We start from the raw sequence: 26,921 nt of genomic DNA, 5'->3' as shown, positions 1-26,921 counted from the left end.
AAAAACCCCAACACTAAAGTCCCAAGAAAGCTCTTATAACTGAGAAAACTGAACTATATACTTTGCCCATTTCCACTATGTTCAGGCAGCATTGAAGGGGGCAGAGAGCATGTCTGAGCTGAAGTGGCTGCAGGTACACAAACTCATACTGCAACACAATTTGGGGATTTACCAAAAAAGTTACCAAAAGAGGGAGATCAGGACCTCAAAATTGTGCTTAAAATTACAAAACTAATTCATCACAGTTACAGAGGCTTCTGAATAGAACAAATACCAGCAGAAAAGTGTGTCATGGCATTCTGCAGTTTGACAAGTTTCCAACAGACTGCAAAGGCTGAAAAGCAACACATCCCTGTTTCCTATATGCAAGCTTGGAAACAATATAATAGCTTGGGGATTATATTTTAGGAATGCTAAATTTCACTTGTGTCCCTAAGCTGTTTCTGAGAATTACCAAAGATTATGTATAGCATATTTACAATTTAAAATGCAAGTTCCTTCAAAAGCTGCATTTGGCATCAATAGATGTGCATGTGGAGGAATCGAGTGAGTTTGTTCCAAGTGCTCCGAAATGAGCCCACTGTGACGTGGACATGACTGCTCCGGTGCTCCCGGTGAACCTGCCCAGCCTCCAGTGACTACTGTGTGATCACAGCTTCACCTGCTGTCCCGTGAAACTCCTCACCATTCCTACATCTTTGGAATGTCTGAGCTACAAAGAAATAACAACTGGATACTACTTTAAAAAGACACAACGCTGACCCCTTAGAGGAGTTCAGTTTCTTGCCCCTTGTATTTAAATGCTCCTTTCCTTACCAAATATTATTTTGTAACACAAATATTTTTATGCTTTTCTAAAAGCACATCAATGATTCTATATAACAAAGTCAGCATCAGTAGACTTCCAGTATGGTTTGTAAAATCAGTTACTCAGTTTTACCACTTCAACGTTGTTCAATAAAGTGGACACGCACCTGCAGGAAGCAGAATTCCCAATTAAGAGCAACTCCATTTTACATGAACAGGAACAGTAAATACACACATCTACTGACCAGTTTTTACCATTATGAAACCGTATAAAAATGAAGAAAGCAGGTGCCATAAAAGTAGGTACATTCAAAATTGCTGCCATCATAAGCAGCTACTCTCTGCTACTGTTAAATATCAAAAGAGCTTTATGGAATACTTACTACCAACAGCAATTTTTATTTGCATGTAAGATGCATTCTTCCCTATTAAGTAAAAGAAAAAAAGCCAAGTTTTGTACAGGTAATATTATAATTCATTTTTATTGCATGAAGGAGGGACTTCATATCAGGAAATACATGAAATACAAGCATCTATTAAAAAACACTAATACAGAAATGTAGAATTATAAATTATTCATATAAAAGGAGTAAATATGACTAGCCAGAAAAATATCTTGTTTTCAAGTCTGATGTTAACTACCAGTTGACAAAGGCACTTTCTCCTTTTGTTTTCACTCATCTGTTTCCTCATTCAACAATTTTGAAAGATTCATTCGGGTTTTCTCCAGTGCCAAAGTTTTTGCTCGTCTTTGAGGCCTTGAACTTGACACTGGGACTGGTTCTGGAATTTGATCACAACTGAAACATAGATTATTTAAGAGTTAGGTAAAAAAAAGACTAAAAAAACTGAAGAGCTTTTATAGGAACAAACTTGAAACATGGTCTTATGAGGAAAAATGCTTCTTAACAATTACAAACTTTTTCTTTTTTGAGAATATACTGGTGTTTTCCAAGTGATACAGCAGTATCAGTAAAGATAACCAACTGATAAGCAGTTGCAAAATAAGCAAAATTCCCCCAAAATTAGATGGAATCAAAGCATATACACCAAAGAGGCAAATGGCAGAGACTGACCCTGGTCCCAATAAAGTCTACAATAAATGCATTACTTGTTTAAGAAAGAGTTGAGCACAGCTGAAAACAACTATAATGTTGTTTGAATGCTTATAGCCTGCAAGATCATAAGGGATGAAATCCATTGTCTATAGTCACTTAGTCATTTCTAGATGCTTGTCAACTACATGTTGGACAACAAGCAACAAAATTGTGAAGGGGGAAAAAGAATTTAAATTTAAAAAATTGATATTTCCACAGAACAGATTTAAAAAGGTAGAAAAAACTAATTGGAAGAAGAGCAAAAATGTAAACCAAAAATCTGCCTTTTTTTTCAGCTAGAGTATACTCAACACACAAAAGGTATACAATATATTACAGGCTCCTTGGCAGAACCTGCCACTGTTCCAAAAGTACCAGTTCAAGGAAATTTTTTTCCTTAAATATTTATCAGTGTTTTAGGAACAAAGGATATCAAAGCATACAGGTTCAGGAAAGAAAAACATTTGAATTACATTTCCTTGCTAGAACAGACATCATGGTTTTGATGGTGAAGAGACAAGGATTTACCTTTCAAGACGACGTTTTACACTTGCACTGGTTTTTCTTCTGCTCACAGACCTCACTTCTGCTGCTTTCCGCTGTCCTAAATATAAGCAAAAGTCTTTGTTCGTATCTTGATACCATTTATTTTCTTAAACTAGTTTTGTATCTATCTTTGTTCAGTGTTTGGTATTGCATTGAAACAGAAATATGCAGTCAGCATTGATAGAATACAGTCAAAAAAACCCAACAACTAAAACCCCACAATTTTCTACTTCTCCCAGAAACACCTGTATGTTACTGTCAACAGCTGTGGCTGGGTTATCTCCAATCCTGTAGTCAGTCCTGTTTTCTTTTTTGAAATCTGTGTTATTGTGAGAGGCTAACAGCACAACAATTTCCACAGAACAAACTACTTTAATCTTTTAACAAATACAATTATAAAAACTCCAACAGAGTATGTAATGGTTTTCCCATCTATACATTCACAAAAAGTTAGTATGAAATTATTTTATTAAAAACAACTAATATTGTAGCTACTGTACCTTTTCCAGTTTTGCTTCTTGTAGATCTTAATTTTGCAGTATCTTTAAAATCATTAACTGGAGTATTAAGAGCATCTTTATTATTTTCTGTTAAACAGAATAACACATGCAGAAGTCATAAATTAAAAGCTGATTATCTTAAATACCAGGATTTTAAATTTTGGCTGTTGCATTAAAAAGCCACACAACTGAACTCCAGACACTAGCTAATAAGGCTAACAGGAAGTTTAAAATGTCACTCCACTGGAGCTGTAACTCCACCCCAGCAAAGGTCAATAAACTATTCCTGACAACTGTTTAGCCCCTTCCACTGTGTTGGAAGCTGAGCAAGCAGGAAAGAAGATCAGCTTGTCTGAACAGGGATCTCCTGGAGCTCCAGAGGAAAAAGGAACCACAAGATCTCTGACAACAAGGTCAGGCTTTGCAGGAAGAATCAGAGCTGTGGGTCATACGTGTGGGGAGAAGGCACAAAAGGCCGAAGTTCAACTACAGTTGAACCTGGTCAGTGTTTTGTGAGATAGTAAAGGAGTTTTGAAAGTATGGTAAATGCAGGAAAAGTCCAAACAAAACACTGGACTAACACTTGCTGAAGATGGTCAGTCACCTGACTAACAGGACTAGAGAAAAAGCAGAGCCATTCAGTGCTTTATTTGCTTGATTCTTTAACATTACTGATGGAATCAGGCTGTCCAGTTCCCTGAATCAGATGACCATGAGTGTGGGAACAGTGATCTTCCATTTGAGGACAGCTCTAACAGCTGAATATCTGTAAGCTGAGCATGAGCCAGCAGTGGCACCTTGGCTTGTAGCAGAGACTTCCTGGCCAGCAGGACCAGGGCAGTGACCATTCCCCTGTACTCAGCACTGATGAGGTCACACCTCAAATGCCACGGTCAGTTCTGGGCCCCTTGCTGCAAGACAGACATTGAGGTGCTGGAGTGAATCTGGAGAAGGGCAATGGAGCCGGAGAAGGGTGTGGAGCACAAGTGATGTGGGAAGTAGCTCAAGAAGCTGGGGTTGTCTCCCAAGTCCTATGACTTCTTATTTTCCTAACAACTAAACAGTTCATTGAATTGTATACCTGCTACTGTACTACACCCCTCCTGAATTACCTTCTTCATTGTGAACAGTATTTTCAGAAAATGTGATGTCTCTTTCCTGTGTCTTTTCAGACAGATCTGTTTCCTCAGTTCTTCCAGAGTGGTTTTTGCCCACATTAGGATCCTTGCTCAATTTCATTTGGATCTTCTCAATAGCTCTTTGACATGGTTTATCTTCCACTTTCTGGAGAACCGACATTTAATGTTAAATGTTACCTAGATTTACAACTATTTTTTTATCTATTATATTGGCCTACTAATAGGATTTACTGAAATTACTGCACAAAGGATACAATGTGTGACATGAAAGTCACCAGTCAAGCTGAAAGGAGAAACACTCTCCTTCAATAGTAGGCACTAAAATCCCTTTTTTTTTCTTCTTTTTTTTTTTTTTTTTAAGAAAACCTGAAAAAAAAATTAAAAGCAACTGGACACATCATCAGCTACCTCTGGATGATATACCCATAGGGGATTCAGCATTCTTACCAACATTTCTATATACCTTTGTGTTCATGTGCCACACTTCCAAATCTCAATTTTTTTCCATATTAGTAAAAGCACCAAAGTAAAAGTTTTGTAATCCCTTCCCACTTCACCTTAAATCAAGCATCCTTTTCATGCTGCCTAATGATCTTCCCATTATACCACAAGTTTAGGTGTAAAATTTCAGCTGTTAATAATTAACTAAAAATAAGCTGCAAAACTGCCAAGACTTAATACTGAATTTTATTTTAACTTAAAATAAGTACACCACCGTTATCAAAAGAACTTACTGTACTGCAATGTATCAAGTCAGGCACACTGTTTTGAGCTGGTTGTAGTGTCTATGGCTTATGCAGGGATAACAGCTCAGATTATTGTAAATTATTCAAAAATTAATTTTCAAAACAGTTTAGAAGAGAAATTCCAGTCATATTGTCATAGTAAACAAAAGGCTCTTCATTTTCAAGCATATTAGAATATTAGACTACTGATGATTTAAAAAGTAAGAACCATGCTATTTTTATACTACCTCTAGGATGTCATTGAGCAACACCAGAAGATTCTCTGTAGAGGAACTACTGAGTTCTAGTGAATTCAAAGCTTTTGCATAAATCCGGACATCTGGTGCAGTTGGGTTCGCCAGGATTTTATTGCAAATTTTCATGGCTAAAGAATCATGCACTGTTAACTCCTGCAAAGGAAAGGAATTAGGTATCAGTAATTTTGCTGGGAACTATTTACAAGAGACAGCAGTGGGAACAATCTGATTTAAACAGCTGGCTAATTTTACACAGCAAACATTTCCCTGAAATGCACTATTTTCAGTACATTCACCAACTGATTTTTATAAATATCTTCCACAATATAAGCATTAAGCCATGTCTAAGTTCCTACTAGCATTTTTTAATTGTTAGAGGGAGCGGGAATTGGGGATAGGGAGGAAAAAAAAGGGGAGGAAAAAGGGGAATAAAGTGTCAGGCTAAAAAACTTCACTACCTGAACAGGCTCTCATTTAATCCAACTGCAGACACAGGGAATCCCAGAGAGGCCCAGACAGGCAGCAGTAAGCAAAGGAAGAGTACTTCTTAATCTGACACAAGCACAATTATCCTACAGTTTAACACATTGTACCTGATAGTCCTGAGACTTCTTGGACTGACATTTCAATCCACTTGGTCTGGTGAGGTCCACTAACAGTTCAGAAACATTACTGATATCTACTTTATCCAAAGGTGATGTTTCAGGAGCATTTAACAATGTTTGCAGAGTTGGAAGATAAGCTTCTTCAAAGCACTCCTGGTTCGACCTGTTTCAGTGAAGTCAAATATTAGTAACATTAAAAAATTGAGTTTTCCCTGATGAAAGATCACTGACCTGATACATCAATCAAAGCAAAGTGGAAGCAGCCAAACTTAGTAGCAACAGCCAGCAAAATCAAGAAATCAAAACTGTTTATTGGTACCATTTGGAATTTTAGCATATGGTATTTCAAACATGTTTTGAGGAACAATTCCTTCCTCTGAAGAATGTGAACATTCTTCCTTACTACTGAAAACCCAACTGATATATAACATGTTCTGTCTTGAAGGACAAGAGAAAACATTTCCATAAATACATTTCTCTAATTCATTTTCATAGATTAATCTTGTTTTCTGATCATTCCTCCTTTCTGTTAGCATTTTTCTTTGGGGTTACTTCGCATTGTGTAAGAAAGCAAGGAAACCTTGCAAAAAAGTATGCAGTGGTTAACAGGATTTTTGGAAGAAATACTTGTGAATGTTTTCTCAGAATAGTTCATAACACCTGCCAAGCAAGCCTAAAAATCATGTTTCACTTGCTTGTCGAAAAGTGTGTTTCCCCAAGACTTGTCAAAACATTTTAACAAGTAAGATGTACAAAAAAGTACAAGGTACAGTTGAAGTGAAGCCTTTACTCTTGCTGATATTTATATTAACTTCCTATTTGAACCCAAATAACTACAGGAGAAAACTAAGAAAGCAAGTAATTTTTAAAAAAGCAGATTATTTGCTGCTGGATTACAGAGCCAAACCAGCTGACAAAAACCCCTTTTGAGCACTACAATTGGCTACAAAAGAACCAAATCAAGAATTCTCCCTTTCAGCAGCTTGAAGGCTTTATATTGGCTCAAGCATCACTGAAGTATCATTCAGATTATTCTCTGTAAATGGAAAAAAACCCACCTCTAATAACACACAGGCACAAGGCAGAGGCTTCTCTTATGCTTCCTAGGAGCTTAATACGCTATAGAAGACGTTCCATGAATAAGAACTATTCACTGGTTACAGGGCCTTGTCCCTATTCTAGCATCTCATATCACCCTTCTGACATGACAAACAATTTAAAAAGTCAGGATCAACATTTTTTCCTCAGATTTCAAATATTTCATTTAAAAAAGTAAGCCACTTGCTTATTGCTGTGACCCGATTGAAAGATTAACCAGAGCAGCACCCAGAAAATAAATGGAATTTTAAAATTCAGTGAGAGATCAGTATGAAATTTAGGTATGAGCCTCTGCCAAATCTCATTTATTACCCAAATTCTCCTTTACTGAATGGCAACTTTGCAGACAAGTTCTAATCGCACACGGTATTTAATATTCCACTTCTAATAATGCAGTATCTGTCACTGAAGAAAGTAAATTACTCAACTTAAAATGGACCATTTGTGATCCAGGACACAGATAATGTTTTCAGACAGAAAATACAGGAGATTTCCGACCTAAACAGAGATTCTCAATCAATGAGCCAGTCTAAGACGTGGGATTATTTTTCTCCACAGATTTTTCTGATTTTTGTTTAACACATACACCATGTTATTTTTACAAGAAAAAGATCATCTATGAAGAGCCACAAGAAATTTCCTCATTTGCAAATACTTGGAAATACATGGGATTACTCAGGTGGGCAATCACTAGAACTCATAAAAAAGAATCAAATTCACAGCATCAGAAGATGACATTCACAAGTAAAAAATTATCGACATTAAAAGCTTAAATTCATTACTCATTATCAAAGATATTGGAAACATATGAAATCAGTGTTACATTTGTAAGAATTTAAGTAAGGAAAACTCCATTCTATAAGAAACTGGGTATTTTTCTTTGGCTTTTTTTCTGACAACAGCAAAAATACATTGCTTAGGGGTTTTTTACCTCTTGAAGACAACTCCCCTTTGTACTACTCCTCTTAATGTGGCAAAGTATATGCCACAAAAATTTAATTCAATTTCCTTTGAAAAATAGATAAGGTAACATAATACACCTAAATCAAAACTTAAATATAAAAAAAGCAGATAAATACTTAGCTTGTTCTAACTCAATAAAAACACTAGCAGCTGCTGAAAAGTAAGCTTTCAACAGCAGGTAAGAGATGAGAATTGCTATTTAAGCTCTTACTCGCTTACCTAAGTTCTCCAACTCTTTTGTCCACCACCAAAATAAACAGGAAATTTCAATATGCTGTGAATTTAAATTGGAGTATTCCTTGGGTCAAAAACAAAACAAAAACAAATCCCAAACCACAACCCAGCAGCCTGCTGCTTTGATAACTGCTGGGCACTGATTACTTTCTTTTGAAGCATTCCTGCTAGGTACTTTTTAGCGACACTTCAAAGCCTACCTGTAGTTCTCAACAGCATAAATAAGTAAAGCACATCTTTTTAAATTAATTTTATTCAACATCTTTGAGAACAGTTTCAATTGTAGGCTTAGGGGAAAAAAACAAACAAACAAAAAGAACCCAAAACCAACAACAAACAAAAAAACCACAACCCAAAAAAACCCAAACCAACAAAAAACCCCCACCACAATAACAAAAGCATGGAAAGCCACAGGGATAACAGGGAATTAATGGAAATTCTTCAGAATGGTCACAGGTTGAGATTATGTATTTTCAAAAGCAACAGGCATAGGAGGCTGAATTAGATGTCTAAATCCAATTTTAATTTGTGCCATTTCTACCTGTGCAAGACCAAAAGAAAGGTTTCTAAAACTGCTAGATCAATGTATATTGCCATATAATGAATTACAAAGAGCATTACCTATTTGCATAAGCAAATAAAGGGAAGAAAACTCCCAGACAGTGTCGGAGCCGAGTATCCTCTTCAGTCACGGGATTATACCACAACAAAACAAGACGAGAAAGGAGCTTGGCACTGATCAGCCTCCCAGAGAACATCAGTTTGGCAAGGCCTTCTGCAGCTTCTGTCCTAAGTTCTGAATACTGAAGAAAAATCTCATCATATACACAATACACCAACCACAATGTTTTTCACTAATACTTTACTGTAATAGGATATAGGCTACCTTACCAATCACTTCTCTACCTTCACAGATTTCCACCTGCCCAGAATGCAAAGCAGCTCAAGAGTAACATCAGCCTGTACCAGCGACAAACTTGTAGACATTTTCTAGGACAGGTATTTTAATATTAGACCATTAATTTCAATTCGCATCACCTAATATTCCCAGGCAACCTAATGGGATGATAAGCCACCTACAAAAATAATTTAAAAACAAAACTAAGGCAAATGTTAAAATATTCCTTACCTCACTGTCTAGGAAACCAGAAAGAAGCTTCAGAAGGCTGTGAACTGTGGCAGACTCCTCTTCCTCTATTGTTTCACTTTTGTCATCACCATTTTCAGTTCCAATGTGTGCACTTTCACTTTGAGAGTCATTGCCTCTTCTGGTTTTAAAAGGCTCAATTCCAAACAGCATTAGTTGATCGAAGATTGCCTTTAAAGCACTGAGCTTTATCTTTATGTTATCTATTTGTAAAACCTAGGTGTAATAAGGAAAATAAATATAACAACTTCCAGTAGACCACCCATCTTGAAATTAAGCATAGTAAGATTTTTCCTTTAATAAGACTGATTATTTTGGGAAACATTTTATAATATTTGAACCAATTTTCAAACTTTAGGAAGGTGTGATACAAATTTAAACCTGCATTTATAATACCATCTGGGAAATAATTTATCAAGTCATCTATATAATTTGCACTACATAAAAAACAAATTAATTTCACTCATAGAGTAAGCATCCATGTGTGAGATGCAATTTTACTGTTCAGCCTGTAAACAGACACTGGACAAACAAAGCCTGTTCGCCCGTGGTAGCTCCAGTGTTAGACATTACAGAAATATAGCCAAATAAAAGTACAGCTTAATTAAAATCAACAGTATGTAAAAAGACAAAAGAGAGTAATAAAAGTCAAAGTTACATAGGTTATTATATGTATTATAGCTCAAATTACATGCAATTAAAACCATGCATCATGGCTTAGCCAAGAGATTCTACATCTATTTAGCCCAACACCCTGCTTCTGACAGCCTACACAGAGATTGTGGGGTTTAGTACCTGCAGAAAGATTAGTTAACTCAAAAATTCAAGTTACTGAAGTAAACAAACACCAAACAAACTTTTTTTTTTTAATGTGACATACTCAAAGGCAAATTCAAAACAATAGTAAATATTACTTTTTTAGGAACCCAAAGTTCTCCTACTATGACTGACAACTCTACTACCTTGGCTAAGCCAAGCACATCAGCTCAGCTCCTGATGTCATTTCTCCAGTGTCTTCCTGAACACACTCTTACAAAGTACAAGGGCCACCCACACTTCCCTCAAAGCCAGGGTCAAAACCCGAGGTTAACAAGTGTTGTATTTGGTATGACTACCTTGGTATCAGAACATTCACCACCCCACCAAGGGATGGGAATTGTGGATATTACAGCATCTACCATGCGCCATATATCCACAAATGTTTGGCCATGCTATGGTTTGTTAGTTTGAATATTCCTTTATCCTCTAGTTAACAACTCTTCCTTAATCCTGAATATAAACATATTAATTATTCCAAATTTAAATCAGATACCCAATATCACAGGTCAGTATGCAACAGAAATGTGAAAACCATCAGACACATTTTTAATTCGGTTTCCCAAGGAAAGCTTAGAGAATCCTACCGCTTCTCTTTTCTGTATTGAGTAACAAATACATGAGAGATTTGGAAGAGAAAGTGAGACCTTAAAGATAAGGAATTCCTAGAAAATTTTAAGGCAACAGGTGGCCTTACAAAGGAAAAACATGCTCCTACCAAGATAAACTGAATCTTCTTAGACATCAGAAAAATCTATAGGAAACCACACTCTCCAGATCTTCAGAAAATCAGGAATTACTTGTTCCCAAAGAACATTGCTATGTACAATAGCTTGTTATAGATACAAGACTAGATTTATTTACTAAGTCACAAAGAACATCACTTCATGTCTCATCAGATATTTTACCTGTAACAGCAATGGAAGCTGTTGTTGGGCAAATTCTTTGTTCTGAAGGGTACAGCAACCCAAACATAGAACTGCCATATTTCTCACAGCTGGGTGGACATTAGTTACACCTGGAAGTATCTGAAAACAATAATATTAAACTTTATAGGCAAAATACATAAACTGAAAATAAAATTCTGGCTACTAAAATAAAAAATAATTTACTGTGGTACAGGATTGGAAAATGGCAACTACCAAATGATCTGTTTATCTAGGTATGAACAGAAGCAGATTGAATATGTTGTTTGAAATCAGCAACCAAATAATGGCAAAAAGCTAAGTGAATGTTTTGGTTTGTGCTTGTTTTTAATAATTCTTTTTTCAAACAAAATGGAGATGATCACTCTGGGAAAGGAAAAAACCAACACACAACAACAAGCCTACACATTTCTTCATAAAAGACATTAACATTCTTGCAGAGAAACAATACCCAGTTTCAAGTTGTGAAATACCGATGCCACTTGGATGTACTTGAAATAGTTTTGAGAATTATAAAAATCCACAGAAAAGAAAAAACATACTAAATACAGTATGAACAATGCCATGGCATAATTTAATATTTTTGCATTTACTAAGGAGTTCAAGTTATTTTGTATTCCTACATACCAGAGATTGAATTATTTCGTTGATGGTTGGACTGATTCCTTTAGAAAGTGACATGATCTTCAGAACCTCATAGCACATGATCAGACACTTCAGCAGTGTTTCAGGATCATTCTTCAAGTTGGCCAAAGAAGAGAGAAAAACTTTATCAAAACAAATGGTGGGTACAATAAGAAGGATGAGGCCATTAATCATAACTTGTCCCTACCCAAATAAACACTTTCTGTCCACTACACATTTGTTGTGTTAGTCTATAAGCTATGGTCAAAATAAATTCCTTTTTATGTTTTCAGCTAGTTAAAATATTAACTAGACCCTTTTAGAATTCTTTAGTTATTCAAAGACAAAAGAACAATTCAACTGGAATTTGTTTTTTCTAGAGCATACCATCAGCTTCTATACAATTTATCAATGTATTTGAGACAAGGTGGAGCTACGCTTTCATTTAAAACAAAGAGTAAATTTTAAAACATAACCAGCACTTAAGAATTCAAGAAGGGAAGAGACCTTCTCCACACGCATTTCTTTAATTTCAGCTTGTTCTGTTGCTTTTATCAGATCATTTTTTGTGTGTTCCAACTCAGTTATTTTATCTTTTAATACTGATGCTTTATTAAAATCCTGAAGAGTAATGCATTCTTCCAAAGCTTGCTTTGCTTCAAAAAGTTTCACTTTTATTTCAGCCAGCTGAAATACAAAGTAAAAAGAAAATTAACATAACTTCTGTGGTATTAGCCAGCAATACACTACTGGCATCAACCAATATTAACCTACCATACAAAACTTTAGATGGTTAAGCTTAAAAAAATAATTTTTCTTAACTAAAATCTGCTCACCTTAAGCTCACGCTTTCTTATTTCAGCAGCATCAACAGGCTGGTCAACTGCAACAATTGGCTCACGAACTTCGGATATAATTTCTGCAATCTATTGTTACAAACAGTATATTAGTGCCATTAACTACAGTTCAGATATATACAAAGCATTTAACTTTTCCAAATTCAAAACATTATCCTTCTGAGAAAGTATTGCACATCTGTGCAGTTTCTCTTAGCAGCTCTTTCCCTGTAAATAACCCTCAAATTGAGAACATATAATGTGACCAGGAGCACATTTCAATGTCATTTTCAGCTAGGTAAGCAAGGAACAAGAAGACATCAAGCACCTATCTGAGCTAAGAGAAATATGAAATCTGGAAATCTCTATCATCCTCACTTTGAATGTTTTCATCAAAACACTTTGCATCTGATACCATAAAGTATTGTGGAACAGGCTACTGAAGTGCAGCTTGTTCCTCGTTTCAGGACTGCATTTACAACACCAGTCACACCTCTAAACATAAAGGTCTCTAGAAAACCACAAAATGCAGCTATGCTAGAAACCAAAATATAAACAAACCAACCCCTCCCCAAAAAAAACAAGGGGGAAGGAGACAATATTTAAATACTGATATTTCTTCTACAATGCTTCATAAAGGCTGTTAGATTTAAGGGGAAGACAGAAACTAGAAAACAAGATTTTACAGTTACTTACAATTTGAATCCTTCTGTCCTCATCCTTAACAATACTGAGCAATCTTTCAACAAGCAGAGGTATAAGTGCTGCTGAAGTTGAAGGTAAAATGAGAATCTTTTGTAAAACAACGAGCAGATGCTTTCTGGATTAGAGAAAAAACAAACAAACAATGTTTGTTTATTTAAGAAAATGGAAGACCTAAGAGTTAATATCCTACCAACTTGGAGACAGCGTAAAGACTTTATAATACAGTATGAGAAAAACTTTTCTTCATAGCTACATTAATTGCCAAATGTATCTTACTTATGCAATGGTTGTCTTTTACTGATTTTACCTGTTTTTTCTTGGCTAGAAAATGCTGAATTCTTAAATTAAACGTCCCTACTGTCCAAAGAAAAGTCATACCAGCAGAAACAGTCAGTATCAATAATGTGGAATGCTTTCATGGAAATTATCTGACTGAAAACTAAAAACATTTCACCTTAAACTATCCTGCCAGTCTGGCACACATTTACACATTCCACTGAAAGTTTGAAATTACTGCTGTGTTTATACTATCATAACTGCAAGTTTTCACAAAACGCCTGAGAAGGTATGAATTTGCAAATTCATTTGCTCTTCTTACTTCACAGCAAAAGGCTATTCAAATTATAAGAATGACTCAGTTAACATAGTTCAGTTTAGCCTGGCATCTAAGATACTTGTAGCCTTTTAGGCCTTAGCAGACTATAGCTTAAAAACACAAGAAAAAAAACTTGTAGCTACTTGCTGCAATTCATTTGTTGTCAAGCAATCTGTTTTTCTCTCTTTATTTTTTACTTACTATGCTCCAAATAAGGAGTTTTGTAATTTCATAATCTCAATAATACTTTATGAAAACAACTGAATTTGTTTCCCCTAACAATGTTGAATCTGCATTAAAACTTACTTTTCCATAAAAGTAAGCAGACAATGTTTGGCAAAATTTTGGGACCAATTCCATTAAGGAGACTGCGTTCTATTCCAGTGAGCATTAGAACTGTATTTTGTCTGTTTGATCAGGCTCTTTTCCAAGCAGAGGTTCTATGCCTGTCCTCAGGCATGAGTGTCTTAAATTTAGTAATAAAAATTTAAGTTTACCTTCCTCCCTCTTCCATGGTATCCATGGAGCCTATGATTAGAATCAGTTGCTGGCCTATAAATTCTTTTGTCATCAGTTTGTCAAAACAATTAAAGTCTTCTTTTTGTTCTTCACTAAGAATTGGCATATTTTGAAGATAACTGAATCCAAACAGAACAGAAATAAATACAGAGTCACTGTTAGTCAGTAATAAATAAGTAAATAAGTAAATAAATACACTCCAAACAAATCCAAGCATCCATTCCTGCCCCACCCCCAATAAAAAAATCCCACCACTTTCTTGTCCTATATAAACAAGTGGTTATGTTACGTACAAACCTTAAAAATAACGATTGTGTTCTTTTCAAAGATTATTTTTCAGGAAGTTATTTATACCAAATAATGTACAGTTTCAAAATAATGCACTGCATTTTAAAAAATCCCTTTTGTGAACGTAATACAAAAAGAAACATAAAATGTCAAGCAATACTCCATGCAATTTCAGTTCTGTAAAAATGCATAAAGGTAACATTTTTGGAATAAATGTATAGACATTAGCAGTTTCTGCATATTTAGGTACAATGTATTTTTTACAAGTTCAGAATTGCTATATTGCTTACAAGTCAAAATACAAGAAAATCATGTAAGTGTAGGGTGACTACTTAACCTGATTCAATATGTCATCACAGACTAATAATCTATTATCAGATACATTCAGTCATATAGCACAGAAAGTATAATCAGTTTGTTCAATTTCTTAATTTTTCTAGACTCAACTGTTTTTTAATCAGAATTTTATCTATCAGTGAAAGTTGTGCATGTTCAGAAAATCTGAAGTGAAACATCACATAAAAATTTTAATATCACAAAATATAATTCAAATATTGACATCAGCTGTGAAAAAGATGCTTTCTTCTACGCCAGCTTTGTAGATACTTTTCAGTAACAGCTTGTTATTTTTAGCAAATTCTTCAAATTTCGGACAAATAAACACTTTGCAAGTAACTACTATTTAAGAACATCTGAAATGAAAATTAAGTATTTCTGATTGCTTAACGATAATGTCGCCTGCACCAGGTAACAGTCGAAATGCAGCTCACAATCCTGCTTTGTTCTGAAGTGCCAATGACTTTTATCTTCTTGCTCCTCCTAATAAACACCCTCACAGTGCCCTGCACAACTGTACACTGTACACCTGAGGACTGAGACCTGAAACAACAGCTCAATGATGAAGAGTTTAACAGCCAATACCTCAAACAATTACTAACAAACTTGATTAATTTTAGCCTGAAGAGCCATGTAACTGAAAGCACTCTGAATAAGATTGGAGGTGAAGAGAACAAATGTTCTTTTGAAAAACAGATTTTTTGGAAAATAAAAGTTTCATGGATTGTTAAATGAAAAATGAATGAATAAATGTATACCCACCAGACCGGTTATACATTTCAAAACTGAGGAAGCACAGATGCTCCATTTATTAAATGCTTATGAAACATGTTAAAACATTCCACATTGAGAAGTAGCAATGACTTCTATAATTACTATCAGTATACTACACCCAGTAAAGTGAGAAAAGGATATGAATATTTTTAATTGGAAACATCCATCAATACAATGCATTTTTCAGCAGATCTGATTTATTATCATGTCAGGAAGATTCACTCTGTTTTACAGGTAAAACACCTCATTTAAAATTTCCCAGCATTATCCATGCTCAGAAGCAAATCCTGTTCAAAATTTCTGTTAAGACTAAAGAATCCCATGAAGACAACAAACAAACAAACAACCCACCCCAACCAACAACAAAAACAAACAAATACGCCACCAAAAAAACACAAAACAAACAAAAAAACCCCCAAAAAACAACAAACAAACAAACAAACAAACCACCAACAAACAAACAAACAAACAAAACCAACCACCACATTCTTTGCTTGGGTAAAAACATTGCCTTAACAAAACATTCATTTCCACCCTCCTGCACCCTCCAGTTAAATAACTGTTCTGTAACTGGCTCATTTTGCAGCTCTGCCTTCAAACATAAGATTTTAGGAAGCATGCCTCCATGAACAGGCAAAAGAGAAGGGAAGTTTCAATTCAAAAATGCTTCTCTTAGGGACAGAAGCAAAAATTTACTTTATTTTCACAAATGACAACAATGAAAGAAGTGTCGGTTCCTGCAAGCTCTCAAAAATCTTTTTTAAAAAGTGAATAAAAGCTAAAACCACAATATTGGGTTTGAATAAAATACACTTGAATAAAATAAAAATTCTCTAATTTAAGAAAAAAAAATTCTACTTTAGTGATAAGAGATTTTTAAATGCAAGGTACCTCAACAAATAATCTGCATATATAGCTGGTTCTGGCAACACTTGTTCTAGTACAACTTCACCTTCTTCACCTTTTGATTTTAGATATTCACAAAGACATCTCCAATATAACACATTCTCAACTGTCAAATCCTTCAGTGGAATCAGCTTTCTAAACAAAACAAACAAAGCAATATGAGAGAGGAATAAAAGAGTGTAAAATAATAAATGCACAGAAGTATATAGAAAATAAGAACTCCTAAAATGCAAATAAAATGCTGTCCAAGGTACACCCCACAGAAGTAGTTACAGATTGAGAAACATAACTTCCTCTCTCGAGGACACAGAGCTCCACAAGCCATTCACTACATTGTCCTTATGTTATGTTATGTTCGTATTTTAACTCAAGGCTGTTCACACCAGTTTGTAGAAGCATTCTGCCCAACCCTTCTAGAGCAACCACCCAGATACTTTATGGAACACTGTTATCACTGCACAGGTCTGGAAAACTGAACACCATTAATCCGCAGAAATGCAAAACTGCATGAAAATACTTTTCAGCTCCCATGAATTGTTTCTTCCATTCCTAATACAAGATCTTGACACAATAGTGGAGTAGCAATTATAGTTTGTCAAATACAAAATCTAATACAACTTCTCGGCAACTCTGTAAGCTCATCATCCATCTGCCATCATAGGCAGATCATCCATCACGACACCCCCACCCCACTCCTTTTTAGATTCACAGTATTTTTCATGCCAACCATGGCAATTAATCTTTGTTTTCAGAAGCAGAGCATTAAGCTGTGTATTAGTTCCACCTCGAAACAGAAAAGACATTATCTCTGCGGTAGTACGTTTTACTCCCTTGAATCCCATTTTACTTGTAAACTATCAACAATTTTGGTTTTGCTTTAGATTGCTCACATACAAAACAAACAAAAAAACCCAGCCAAAAACCCTCAAGACAACATATAGATGAAAACTGATCATTTAACAGCTTCTCATTAATCTGACAAGTCTTGCTTTAAATATAAACTTTAAAAACAAATCACAGACTTCAAAAATCTATCCATTTATCAGTCTGATACTCCATCATTCAAGCTGTACTCAGAAACTTCATGCAAAAACAACCTTAGTGTTTTCCATAAATTAAATTAATTGAAGCTTCATTACAAACTGAGTAATTTGACCTACGTTTCAATATGTCATTAGTCTAACAAATCTGTTACTTAAAAAATTCTCAGCCCAGTTTTTCAGAATTGAAGCTTCATTTTGCTCAGGATCAAAGTCAGACTAATCAGAATGGAATGATTTTGAGCTGTGGTAGGAGTCTAATCTCAGATGATAAAATCAAATGACAAATTGTCACTCATTTAAAAGTAATAGCAAAACCTTACTCTCTATTATGGGAGAAAATGCACAGTATCATAATCAAGTGCCTTCCATTCTGGTTAGTAGCACGGCAGATGTTTTGAAATCAGTAGATGCTACATGCATAGCACTCCAAAGCTACAGGCATGGGCCTGTCTGGCTTTAAAAAGCATCAATATAGTGAAATAACTTTCTTACAGCCTCTGGAATTGTGCCAGTATCTGAAGAGGTTAAAAGGAATTTAGTTTTATATTCTCATACAAAATAATCATCTTTTGGAAATGAAGAATGCTCTGCATACCTGCTATCAAGGTTTTTACAGTTCTGAACAATGTCATGAAGTGGAGATAATGAAAACATAGCATTTAGTACTGGGATGGCCACTTCTGGGCAGTCTTCTACATCCAGTCCATGAAGCAATTCTAAAACACTCCCTTCACTGAATTGTAACCAGGCTTGAAGAAGCTTCTTCTTCAGTACCTCCTTAACAGCATCTAATAATAAAGGAATTCAAACAGTTTAAAACAAAGTATAAAAAATATCAAATTTTAAACATACTTTCACAAAACATTTTTCCATAGAAGTCTTTTTGCAAAAAAAAAAGTTATTATACAGTTAAACTTAACATTACCTTAAATAAAGAAAAACCCAGTTGAGCAAGAATTACCTAGGGCACATCCTTTTTTTGAGACAACGTAATTTTTCCCCTCTATCCAAAAAAATTTTACATCTAAGGACAGCACCTCAACCCAGAAAACCTACAAACCGAACTCCTGTAGGACAAAGAAATATTCAAAATGGGAATCACGGAATAGGTAAGACTGGGCGGAAGCATAGCGGGTCACCTGGTCCAACTTCCTTGCACAAGCAGGGCCATCCCAGAGCACATGGCACTGGATTGCATCCTGACATTTCTGGAATATCTCCAGTGAGGGAGACTCCACCACCTCTCTGGGCAACCTGTTCCAGTGTTTGGTCACCTGAACAGTACAGAAGTTCTTCCTCATATTCAGGCAGAACATTCTGTGCATCAGTTTCTGCCTGCTGCCTCTTTTTCTACTGCTTGGCAGCACCGAGCAGAGCCTGGCTCCATCCTCCTGGCACCCTCCCTGCAGATACTGACAGACAGTGATGAGCTCCCCTCTCAGCTTTCTCGAGGCTGAACAGGCCCAGGTCCCTCAGCCTGTCCTGAAACAGAGATGCTCCAGCCCCAAATATTCTGGGTAAGCATTGTTATATACTTGTTCAGTTTCAGGAATGGGCCACTTTCGGAGGCAGGATACTACATATGAACTGACGCACAGAATTCTCATGCTATTTCAATTATGTGAATGGATTATAAAGTTTACATATGATACTTTAACTCCCTTCTTACCACTGCCACAAGAAACAGTTCCTGGATCAATAGAGTACTATTTAATCAATGAAAAAAGTATTTATGGGAATATTCAGAATGTATACATCCTTAAAGCATTCACCCACACTTAAGCAGGGAAAGTTGAAAGGCTAGGAGTGTGGTGAGGGCAAAAACATAGTAACTAGGGAGAAAAACAATTATGCTCTTAGGCTCTTTCAGAAAACAAAATCCAGTATAAGGGAAACAAAGTCTACACACACTGACAACATTCATCTTTCCTCTTATATGTAACTCATTATACTAAATGTAGCACTTAAATATAGTTAAGAGCTCAGAAAGAACTGTAAAAAGGCCTTGAAAAAGCTAAATTATGGTCCTAAGAATAAGAAACCTCTCCAAGAAGGTGAAAAGCATAAACTAGTAGAATATAGTAGAATGAGAGCCGAGCTCACCCTGAAAAGTAGAACTAAGCAGAATGTGGATTATGTATTCTAGACCTTGTCTAATTATAAGCCCTTGTTCTGAAGCCAATACGGAAAAACATCCAAAATTTCAATGTAGATACCTTGTGAATAGGCAGGTTCCTCGCTTGTTAGCTCAGGAGTTACCTCGATAAGCAAATCCAATAAAGATAGATATATTCAGAGTTACAAGATTTGCACTATTTGCAATGTATCAGAGCCAATTTGGAATACAAACCTATCATACCTGGAAAAGAATGTATGATATCAGTTGAACTACATACCCTGGCAGATATTTTCCCCTGTGATTCTAGATGTCAAGGAAAAAAAAAAAAGTCCTCAACAACTGGGGTGTAAAATCATCCTAAGGAAGAGACAGACACTAAGCGTCTGTCCTGGATCATAAAAGAAGGCACTTCTCTATGTTGAACACATCAACATCACTGAAAAGCAGGCCACATAGAAAGGCTGTACTTAAAGAGAATACACCAAGTAATTGTTCATGACAATGGAAGAATCACATGAAAAATTAGGGAAAGTAGTTTCCTCCCCAGTTTGGAAAGATTATGAAGAGAAATGCATTCACCCTAGGAAGAGCCTCTCTCAAGACCAAGCATTACTGGGAGAGTGGTGGCAGACAGCAGACAAGCAGCAACTAGCTAGATAAAACAGCAAACCAGACTATCAATACAAAACAGTAACTCAGAACACGGGTTTTTCAGTGCTGGACTTCAGAAACAGAACATGGCTGCTACAGACCAGTTCAGGATAGGTGGGGCAAAGTGACTAAAGCTTCTTATACAGAAGGAGGTGGTCTTTTTTACTGTAGTTCTATACAGCATAAAAAAGGACTCAGCTGCCTCCTTGCCCGTCAAGAACAGAATACAAACCCCAGCTAGCCAAAAAGAACAGTAGATCAATAAAAACACATGCATGCATGACACACCTTAAAGAGCTCTGGTTCCCAGTGAACACAGTACTTTATTCTTGTTTTCTAAGTGAATACCCACATAGATCATAATTCTCACAATTCCCAAGCAGCAAGGGAAATTCTCAGAGTAAAATTCAACTTAGTGCAGACTTTCCAAACAAAGTAGGAGGACTACACACCAGCACTCAGCCAAACTAGTAGCTTCTATCATGAAATTCATGCATAGTATTGCTGCTATTTGGGGAAATAAAAAAACCAAAATGGGGTTCTACATAGGCAGGCCAATATTGTCTCTCTCAGACGCAGGTGATGTTTCAATCTTTTGGCAACAGCACCACACACAATTATGGTGCATTCTGAATGGCTCTTTCTATAGAGTGACACAGTACAAATGTGTACAAATTTCACCTGATGGTGAAATGCATAAAGGACAAAGATTCGTTAAATAAAATTCCAGCTAAACAAAAAAATAACCAGCTGAGAAGATTTCTCTCTGAAAGCGCATAGGAAATATTTTCAAACTGATATTAATGTTCACATTTAAATTATTAAATACGTTTATTAGTTACAAAAATATCTGTAATGAAACATTTCCAAATGCACCAAATTAATTACATTTTCCTACTTCTGTGTTCAACTACATTATTGGGTTTTTTTATTTTAATAGCATTTTGGTCCTATTTTAAAGCTCATTGGTTTTGAGGTTTTTTGAAAGTGCAATTCTTTTCTGGTTTGTTCACTATAAGGGGCCTGGAAAAACAAAGCAGCAAGCAGATTTCATGTGTCTAAACACTTCCTGGTACCTCATTAGTCCCTTCAAGCTCCTTATTACTGTCATCACAGCTTCTGCATACATCACCCCAACATATTAGAAAGTATTCTCTCTTAAACATTAGTATTAAGATGTGAAGAAACCTATGGTCTCTTACCAGATCTGTCATTAAGTCCTTGTTGCAACAATTTAACTCTCTCTGCTATTGTCAGAACTCTCATGTGAACTTTTTCTGCCAAAACCTTAAAAATAATCAAGACATTAAAATACATTTCCATATATGATAGCAAACAAACCCAATACCTACCTATGGTTTCAACTTTGAGTTTAAACTATCCACAGAAATCCTAAATCGATATAAACCTGCAATATCTATACCAACAGCATTGTACCAACACATTAACAAGCAGATCCTTGTAACACATAGCTTAGAAGTTCATCAGCTCTGCTTGTATGCAATACCTGGACATGAAAATTATCCTCTCTCTTTAAAGTGTCTGGGGTAATAAATGACAGAAGTTAGTACCTTCCTTAAAAAGCCTACTAACACAGAGATTCCATTGAAAAAACAAATCTAACCTAAGATAAAAAAAAGCAGATGACAGCTCTGTGTGAAAAAAATTGAACATTTTGTTTCAAGATCTCGCCTAAGATGACTGCATAAGAAACAGACATGTTAGCATACTTACTTATCTCTGCATGTAAACATGAGCAATGGTTGATAATGGTTCTCAAAACTGCAACACCAATACCATGAAATTTTTTACTACTGCTGTGGTCCTAACATCCACTATGTAATAACAGAGAAGCAAAATTGCTTCAATAACATCACAAAATGCATAAATTAAAAACAACAGACTGAATGCATAATTTATACTGTTACTACCTGATCTTCAACAGACAAATTCTACCATATAAGTAATTTCTATCAAGCAAATTCCAGTCAAGTTCAGCAGTTTTAACTGGAAAATTTGTATTAAATCACTCCCCCTCAAAATTTTGGTAAACGAAAATAAATTATTTAACTGTCCTTAATGTTAAGTGAAATATAATAAAAGATTTAAAGCCTTTTTCCTAAGTCAGCCTTTGAAATTAATGGTAAGTGGTCCAATTTACCTCATATGCCAGCTTTCTGACAGCCTCCTTCACATCCATAGTGCGGCCTACAATTATTGGCAAAGTCCTTTTGGATGGAGCGATACATGATAGCACAGCACGTCTCACATCCGAGTTTGAATCATTTTCAAGCAACGTGCTGTAAACTGAAAATAAAAGTCATAATACTGCTTTCATACAAGTTTGAAACCTAGAAAAACAGAAAATACTTTAAAAAACATTCAGCAGCTGTTACCAAAACCCCTCTCCTGTCCCTGCAGAGCTGAAAATTTAGGAAACAGTTCAGGGTCACAACCCCAAGATTTTATGGTAACTACATGCTGAACTATGATGTCAAAAGAAAAAATGTTCACAATCATAAGTAAGATCTTTAGTTAATAACTCAAAAAATTGCTATTCTAGATCCCACACATAAATAAGCACTTTGTCATTTACTAGGTAAAAAAAAAATTTCCAAGTATTGGCTCTTTAAGACTTCTATCCACTAGTTGTACCTCCTCTTCATCATCTTTGAAGTAAATCCTCAAATGTTCCTATAAATGGAAAATTGCAATCTCCATTAAGCCTACCAAAACTCTTAGAGTAAATCCCTCACATTTTATTATATTCTTGAACCTTATTCAAAATTCAAAGCAACCATAAAATTAGTTTAATCAGAGTATACATGAATTCATCTTGCTCTGTGAGAAAATAATTAACTGTGAAATTTATGTGCTCCTAAATAAGTAACCTATAAACAACACTCAGAAAATCAAATTTCAAAGCCACCTCAACAACAGAAAACCCCAACTAAGTAATTCTTCACAAAAGGCAATATGTAGAGATTAATCAGGGCACAATTTACATATCAGCTGTGCTGGTACAAACCTACACTTTGTGTACTTCAAGGCAAAGGAAGAAGAAGCTTAATCAAGAATCATACAATACACAAAGAAACCCACAAATATCATCAAGATACCTGTGTTGCAGAGATGTTGATATGTTCTAAAAAAGTGATCATAACTTGAGACAACAATAGTTTTTCTCTATCATCTCTACTCTTCTAAGAGTTTTGTAGTAATTCAAATAATAGTACCCAAGGGTCCTTAGAGGGCAAGAACTGAACATGTCTTACACCTCCACTCTAGTTTACAACACATTTTCATATGCCCACTTCTACATTCTGTTCACAGAGCAGCCTGAGCCCAGTATGATGGTCTAGCAGATCTCTCCTAACAGCTGTCTCTTCCCCTTGAACATACATAACACTTGCATATTCCATCTCCTCTAGCAAAGAGTTTTACTTTACGAATTATTACAAGAATACTCTCTAACATCCATTTACTCAAGGCTGAAAAAAACCCCAAGCTTTAAAATGCTTAATATAATGTAAATTAACAAACGTCTTAGACAAAAGAGAAAGACCAATACTACTTACTATTAACAACAGGGCAGTTTTCATCCTTAGGATCTTGAAGTCTTGACAGGGCCAAGACAGCTTGAATTCTCACACTCGGAAATTTATCTTTAAGTCTAATCAGCATGGCTTCATTAATTTTATCAAATAAGTCATCATCGATCTCAGCATTATCAGGCATATTCCGTAAAATCTTATTAACAAGCTGACAGGTTCGAAACCTAACTGCATGGCTGTTCGCATCGTGAGACTTAGGGAAAAAAAAAAAGGTATTCTTATAATCACACTTTTCTCATTTCCAACATAAGGCTATCAACATGCACATCTACGTGGCTAATATTCTACAGAATAAATGAAATATGCACTTCTATGTTCCAAAAGCTTTTCCAATGTAATTTTATTTTTCAGATTAAAAAGTCACAGAACTGAAAACCAATTACAGCCCATTGCCTGGATCAGAGACTCTAGAAAATCGCCAGTGCCTGCACAAAGGAAGCAGCAAGCTGACCACTGCATGCAGCCTGCAGTGCATTAGCCAAGTTACTGCTCTCCCTCCATAAAACATTAGAAGAAAAAAAGGACATTAACAATTATGATTAGCTATCTTAGGCCTGATCCGTAAATTTTCCATGGCAAATCAATAATTTAGGAAAATGTAATTCTATTTGTGTGTTCATGCTATTGGAACTGTTCATCTTTCCATCTAACACTTGCAGTATGGAGAAAGGAATAATACATATGGCAACCACAGTTGTATAGAAGATCTTTTAATATTTTTGTTATCAAAGGAAGAGTATGAATTAATTTCCACCACACTTCCACAATTTCTCGCTTATAAATACACCTATAGCAAAGCCTACAGTGAAATATCTTACAGCCATATAGAACATTCACTTTTTCTCAAAGGCCCAAATTTTGAAATCCAGCTGTTGGATTATTGTGTGGGATGTGGTGGATCTTTTCGTGCTGGGGGAATGGGGATGGTGTTACTTGTCAAGCACTAGCTTTGTTTTGCTTTCACTTTTTAAGTTCTAATTTGTAAGTACTGTCAAGTACCAGCTAGTTTTCCCCACTGCAAAAAGTCTCCATTTTCTATGTTAGACATTTAAGAAGAAATGTTAACTGTACCTCAAGCAGAAATTTAAATACATAATTCAGAAGTAAATTATCTTCTTCTCTCTCCTCACTACTATCTTCTTTCTCAGTCTGATAGAATGAAGTAACAAATTTAGCCGCAAAATTGATCACTTGTTCCACTGCTGGTTCCCGCCTGTAGATTATCATAGCGTACTTGAGGAAGTGAATGAATTTTTCATTAAAGCCTTCTTTATCATCCAACTGGGAAAAAAAAAAAAATCAAACCACAACAAAAGATAACTATCCGGTTCATCTTTCAAAGCTGTACCACAGAAAAATAAAGTAAGTGGGCTTACAATTGACAGCCTCCAACGGAATTTAATTTTTTAAAGGACTACAGCCAGCAGTCGCGGCACACCCGCTGTCGTGCCCTCCCCAGTGAGTATTTTGCTGTAACTCCACAGCTGGCCCATTACGAGCGCGGGGTTCCACCCGGCTGACACATTTCAGGACGACAATCAACAACCCGTCCACTACTTCCCGTGTCACACCCACATCTCGGGTATCTAAACACCTTCCCGCGGCATCACCGACACCGCGGGCAGCTCTCGCCGCCGTGTTCGCAGGAGACACTGTGCAGAACAGTTCAGCGGCCTGGTTTTGAGGCATTTGGGGGGGTGTTTTGCGGAGGGTTGGGGGTTCTTTTTGTTTGTTTGTTTTTAAGTCGCGGGCTCTCCTTAGGCACACTGGTGTTCGTTTTTGGGAAACCGCTGCGGAGGCGGCCCCTTGCCCCCCGGGGGACCAGCGGAGCAGCCGCTGCGGCCCTCAGCTCCCCCCGCGCCGGGCCGTCCGAGGGCGGCCGTACCTGAGCATAAGTGCTCTTCAGAGCCACCACAAGCTTCGCATGATTCTGGTGAGGTTTCTGGGCCAGCTGAAAGGCTTCCTGGACCTGCAACAGTTTCTTCTTGGCTCCCATGGCCGAGGGGCGGCTGCGGGACCGACCCCACACAGCCCCGACCCCTCACAGCCCCGCGCGCGCGCCAGCAACGGCTGAAGCGTCCGCGCGCGCAGCTTCAAACTGAGCGCGGGAGCCGCTCCCGATCTCGCGAGAGACCCGGGCGGGAGGGCGCGCGCTCGTGCCCGCGCGCTGGAGGCGGGGCCGGGCCGGGGCGGCCGATGGCGGCCGTTGGCCGGGAACGCGCGCGGAGCGTCGCCATTTTTACACAATCACAGAAGGAAACGGGCTGGGAGCGAGCTCTGGGATGTTCGAATCCAAGTTGTGATCGAATACCGCCATGTCAACTAGACCGTGGCATCCAGGGCCACGTCCAATCATTTCTTGAACGCTTCCCGGGATGGTGATTTTACCATCTCTCTGGACAGTCCACTCACCCTTTCTGTGAAGACTCGCCCTGTCTAACCTAATCATCCTTTCTGTGAAGAAAGTCTTACTAATGTCCAACCTTAGGGCAGCGCATTTTAAGACTATGCTGCCTGTGAGCAGATGCCGATCCCCAGCTGGCTAATAACCTCCTTTCAGGTAGCTGAATGATAATGTCCCCCAGAACCTCCTCCAGGCTTTACAGCCCCGACTCCCTCAGCTACTCCTCATGGGATTTGTGTTCCAAACCCTTCAGGGCGGGCCGGGAGGGAAAGGGATGGTCTGGAGCCGTGCGGGGCTGCTATTGCCCTGCAGCTGTTCCCAAATCCACGCCCGGTATCAGCCCTGCTGCGGCCGAGGGGAAGCGGCGCTGGCGAAGGCTTCCAGAATTATGTTGGCCAAAACAGTTAAATGCGCCGGACAAACCCGCCCGGAGCCGCTCTCCCAAAGTCCTCCCCGGACGTGAGCACCGGGAAAAGTAAGTACAGACGGGTTTCGGAAACCGAAGCAAGTGCGGCACCAACCTGAGAAAGCTCAGCCGCTATCTAAATAATAAAAGTTCATTGAAACTCCCGCTCCTCTGTATCCGCTGCGAGGGGGCAGACAAGGCGGATGTAATGCCCATTTGCGCTCCTTCCAGACTGAATCCC

General features: G+C 37.0%; 1 protein-coding gene across 2 annotated transcripts; it reads right to left on the bottom strand.

The window, feature by feature from the left end:
* Positions 1–1,263: 1,263 nt before the first annotated feature.
* On the bottom strand, positions 1,264–26,921 carry NCAPG (non-SMC condensin I complex subunit G). 2 transcript variants are annotated; one of them, XM_040064460.2, is made up of 21 exons: positions 25,756–25,974; positions 24,942–25,151; positions 23,835–24,063; positions 22,418–22,563; positions 21,459–21,543; positions 18,082–18,274; positions 16,429–16,578; positions 14,118–14,258; positions 13,017–13,140; positions 12,321–12,410; positions 11,992–12,171; positions 11,488–11,598; positions 10,843–10,962; positions 9,101–9,334; positions 8,593–8,774; positions 5,665–5,839; positions 5,063–5,224; positions 4,063–4,234; positions 2,951–3,037; positions 2,433–2,508; positions 1,264–1,607 (listed from the first exon to the last, which is right to left on the bottom strand). In XM_040064460.2, the coding sequence occupies exons 1-21, from the start codon at positions 25,864–25,866 to the stop codon at positions 1,481–1,483; spliced, it is 3,105 nt and encodes a 1,034-aa protein (XP_039920394.1). In that variant the 5' UTR covers positions 25,867–25,974; the 3' UTR covers positions 1,264–1,480. The 2 variants fall into 2 exon arrangements, with proteins under 2 accessions (XP_039920394.1, XP_039920395.1); XM_040064461.2 differs by lacking the exon at positions 25,756–25,974 and adding an exon at positions 26,796–26,921 and having other exon boundaries at positions 1,266–1,607.

Source organism: Hirundo rustica, chromosome 5 (assembly GCF_015227805.2).
Source record: "Hirundo rustica isolate bHirRus1 chromosome 5, bHirRus1.pri.v3, whole genome shotgun sequence".
NCBI classification, from domain to species: Eukaryota; Metazoa; Chordata; class Aves; order Passeriformes; family Hirundinidae; genus Hirundo; species Hirundo rustica.
Note: the sequence above shows the minus strand (reverse complement) of the source record. Positions and strands in the feature narration are given on the sequence as shown.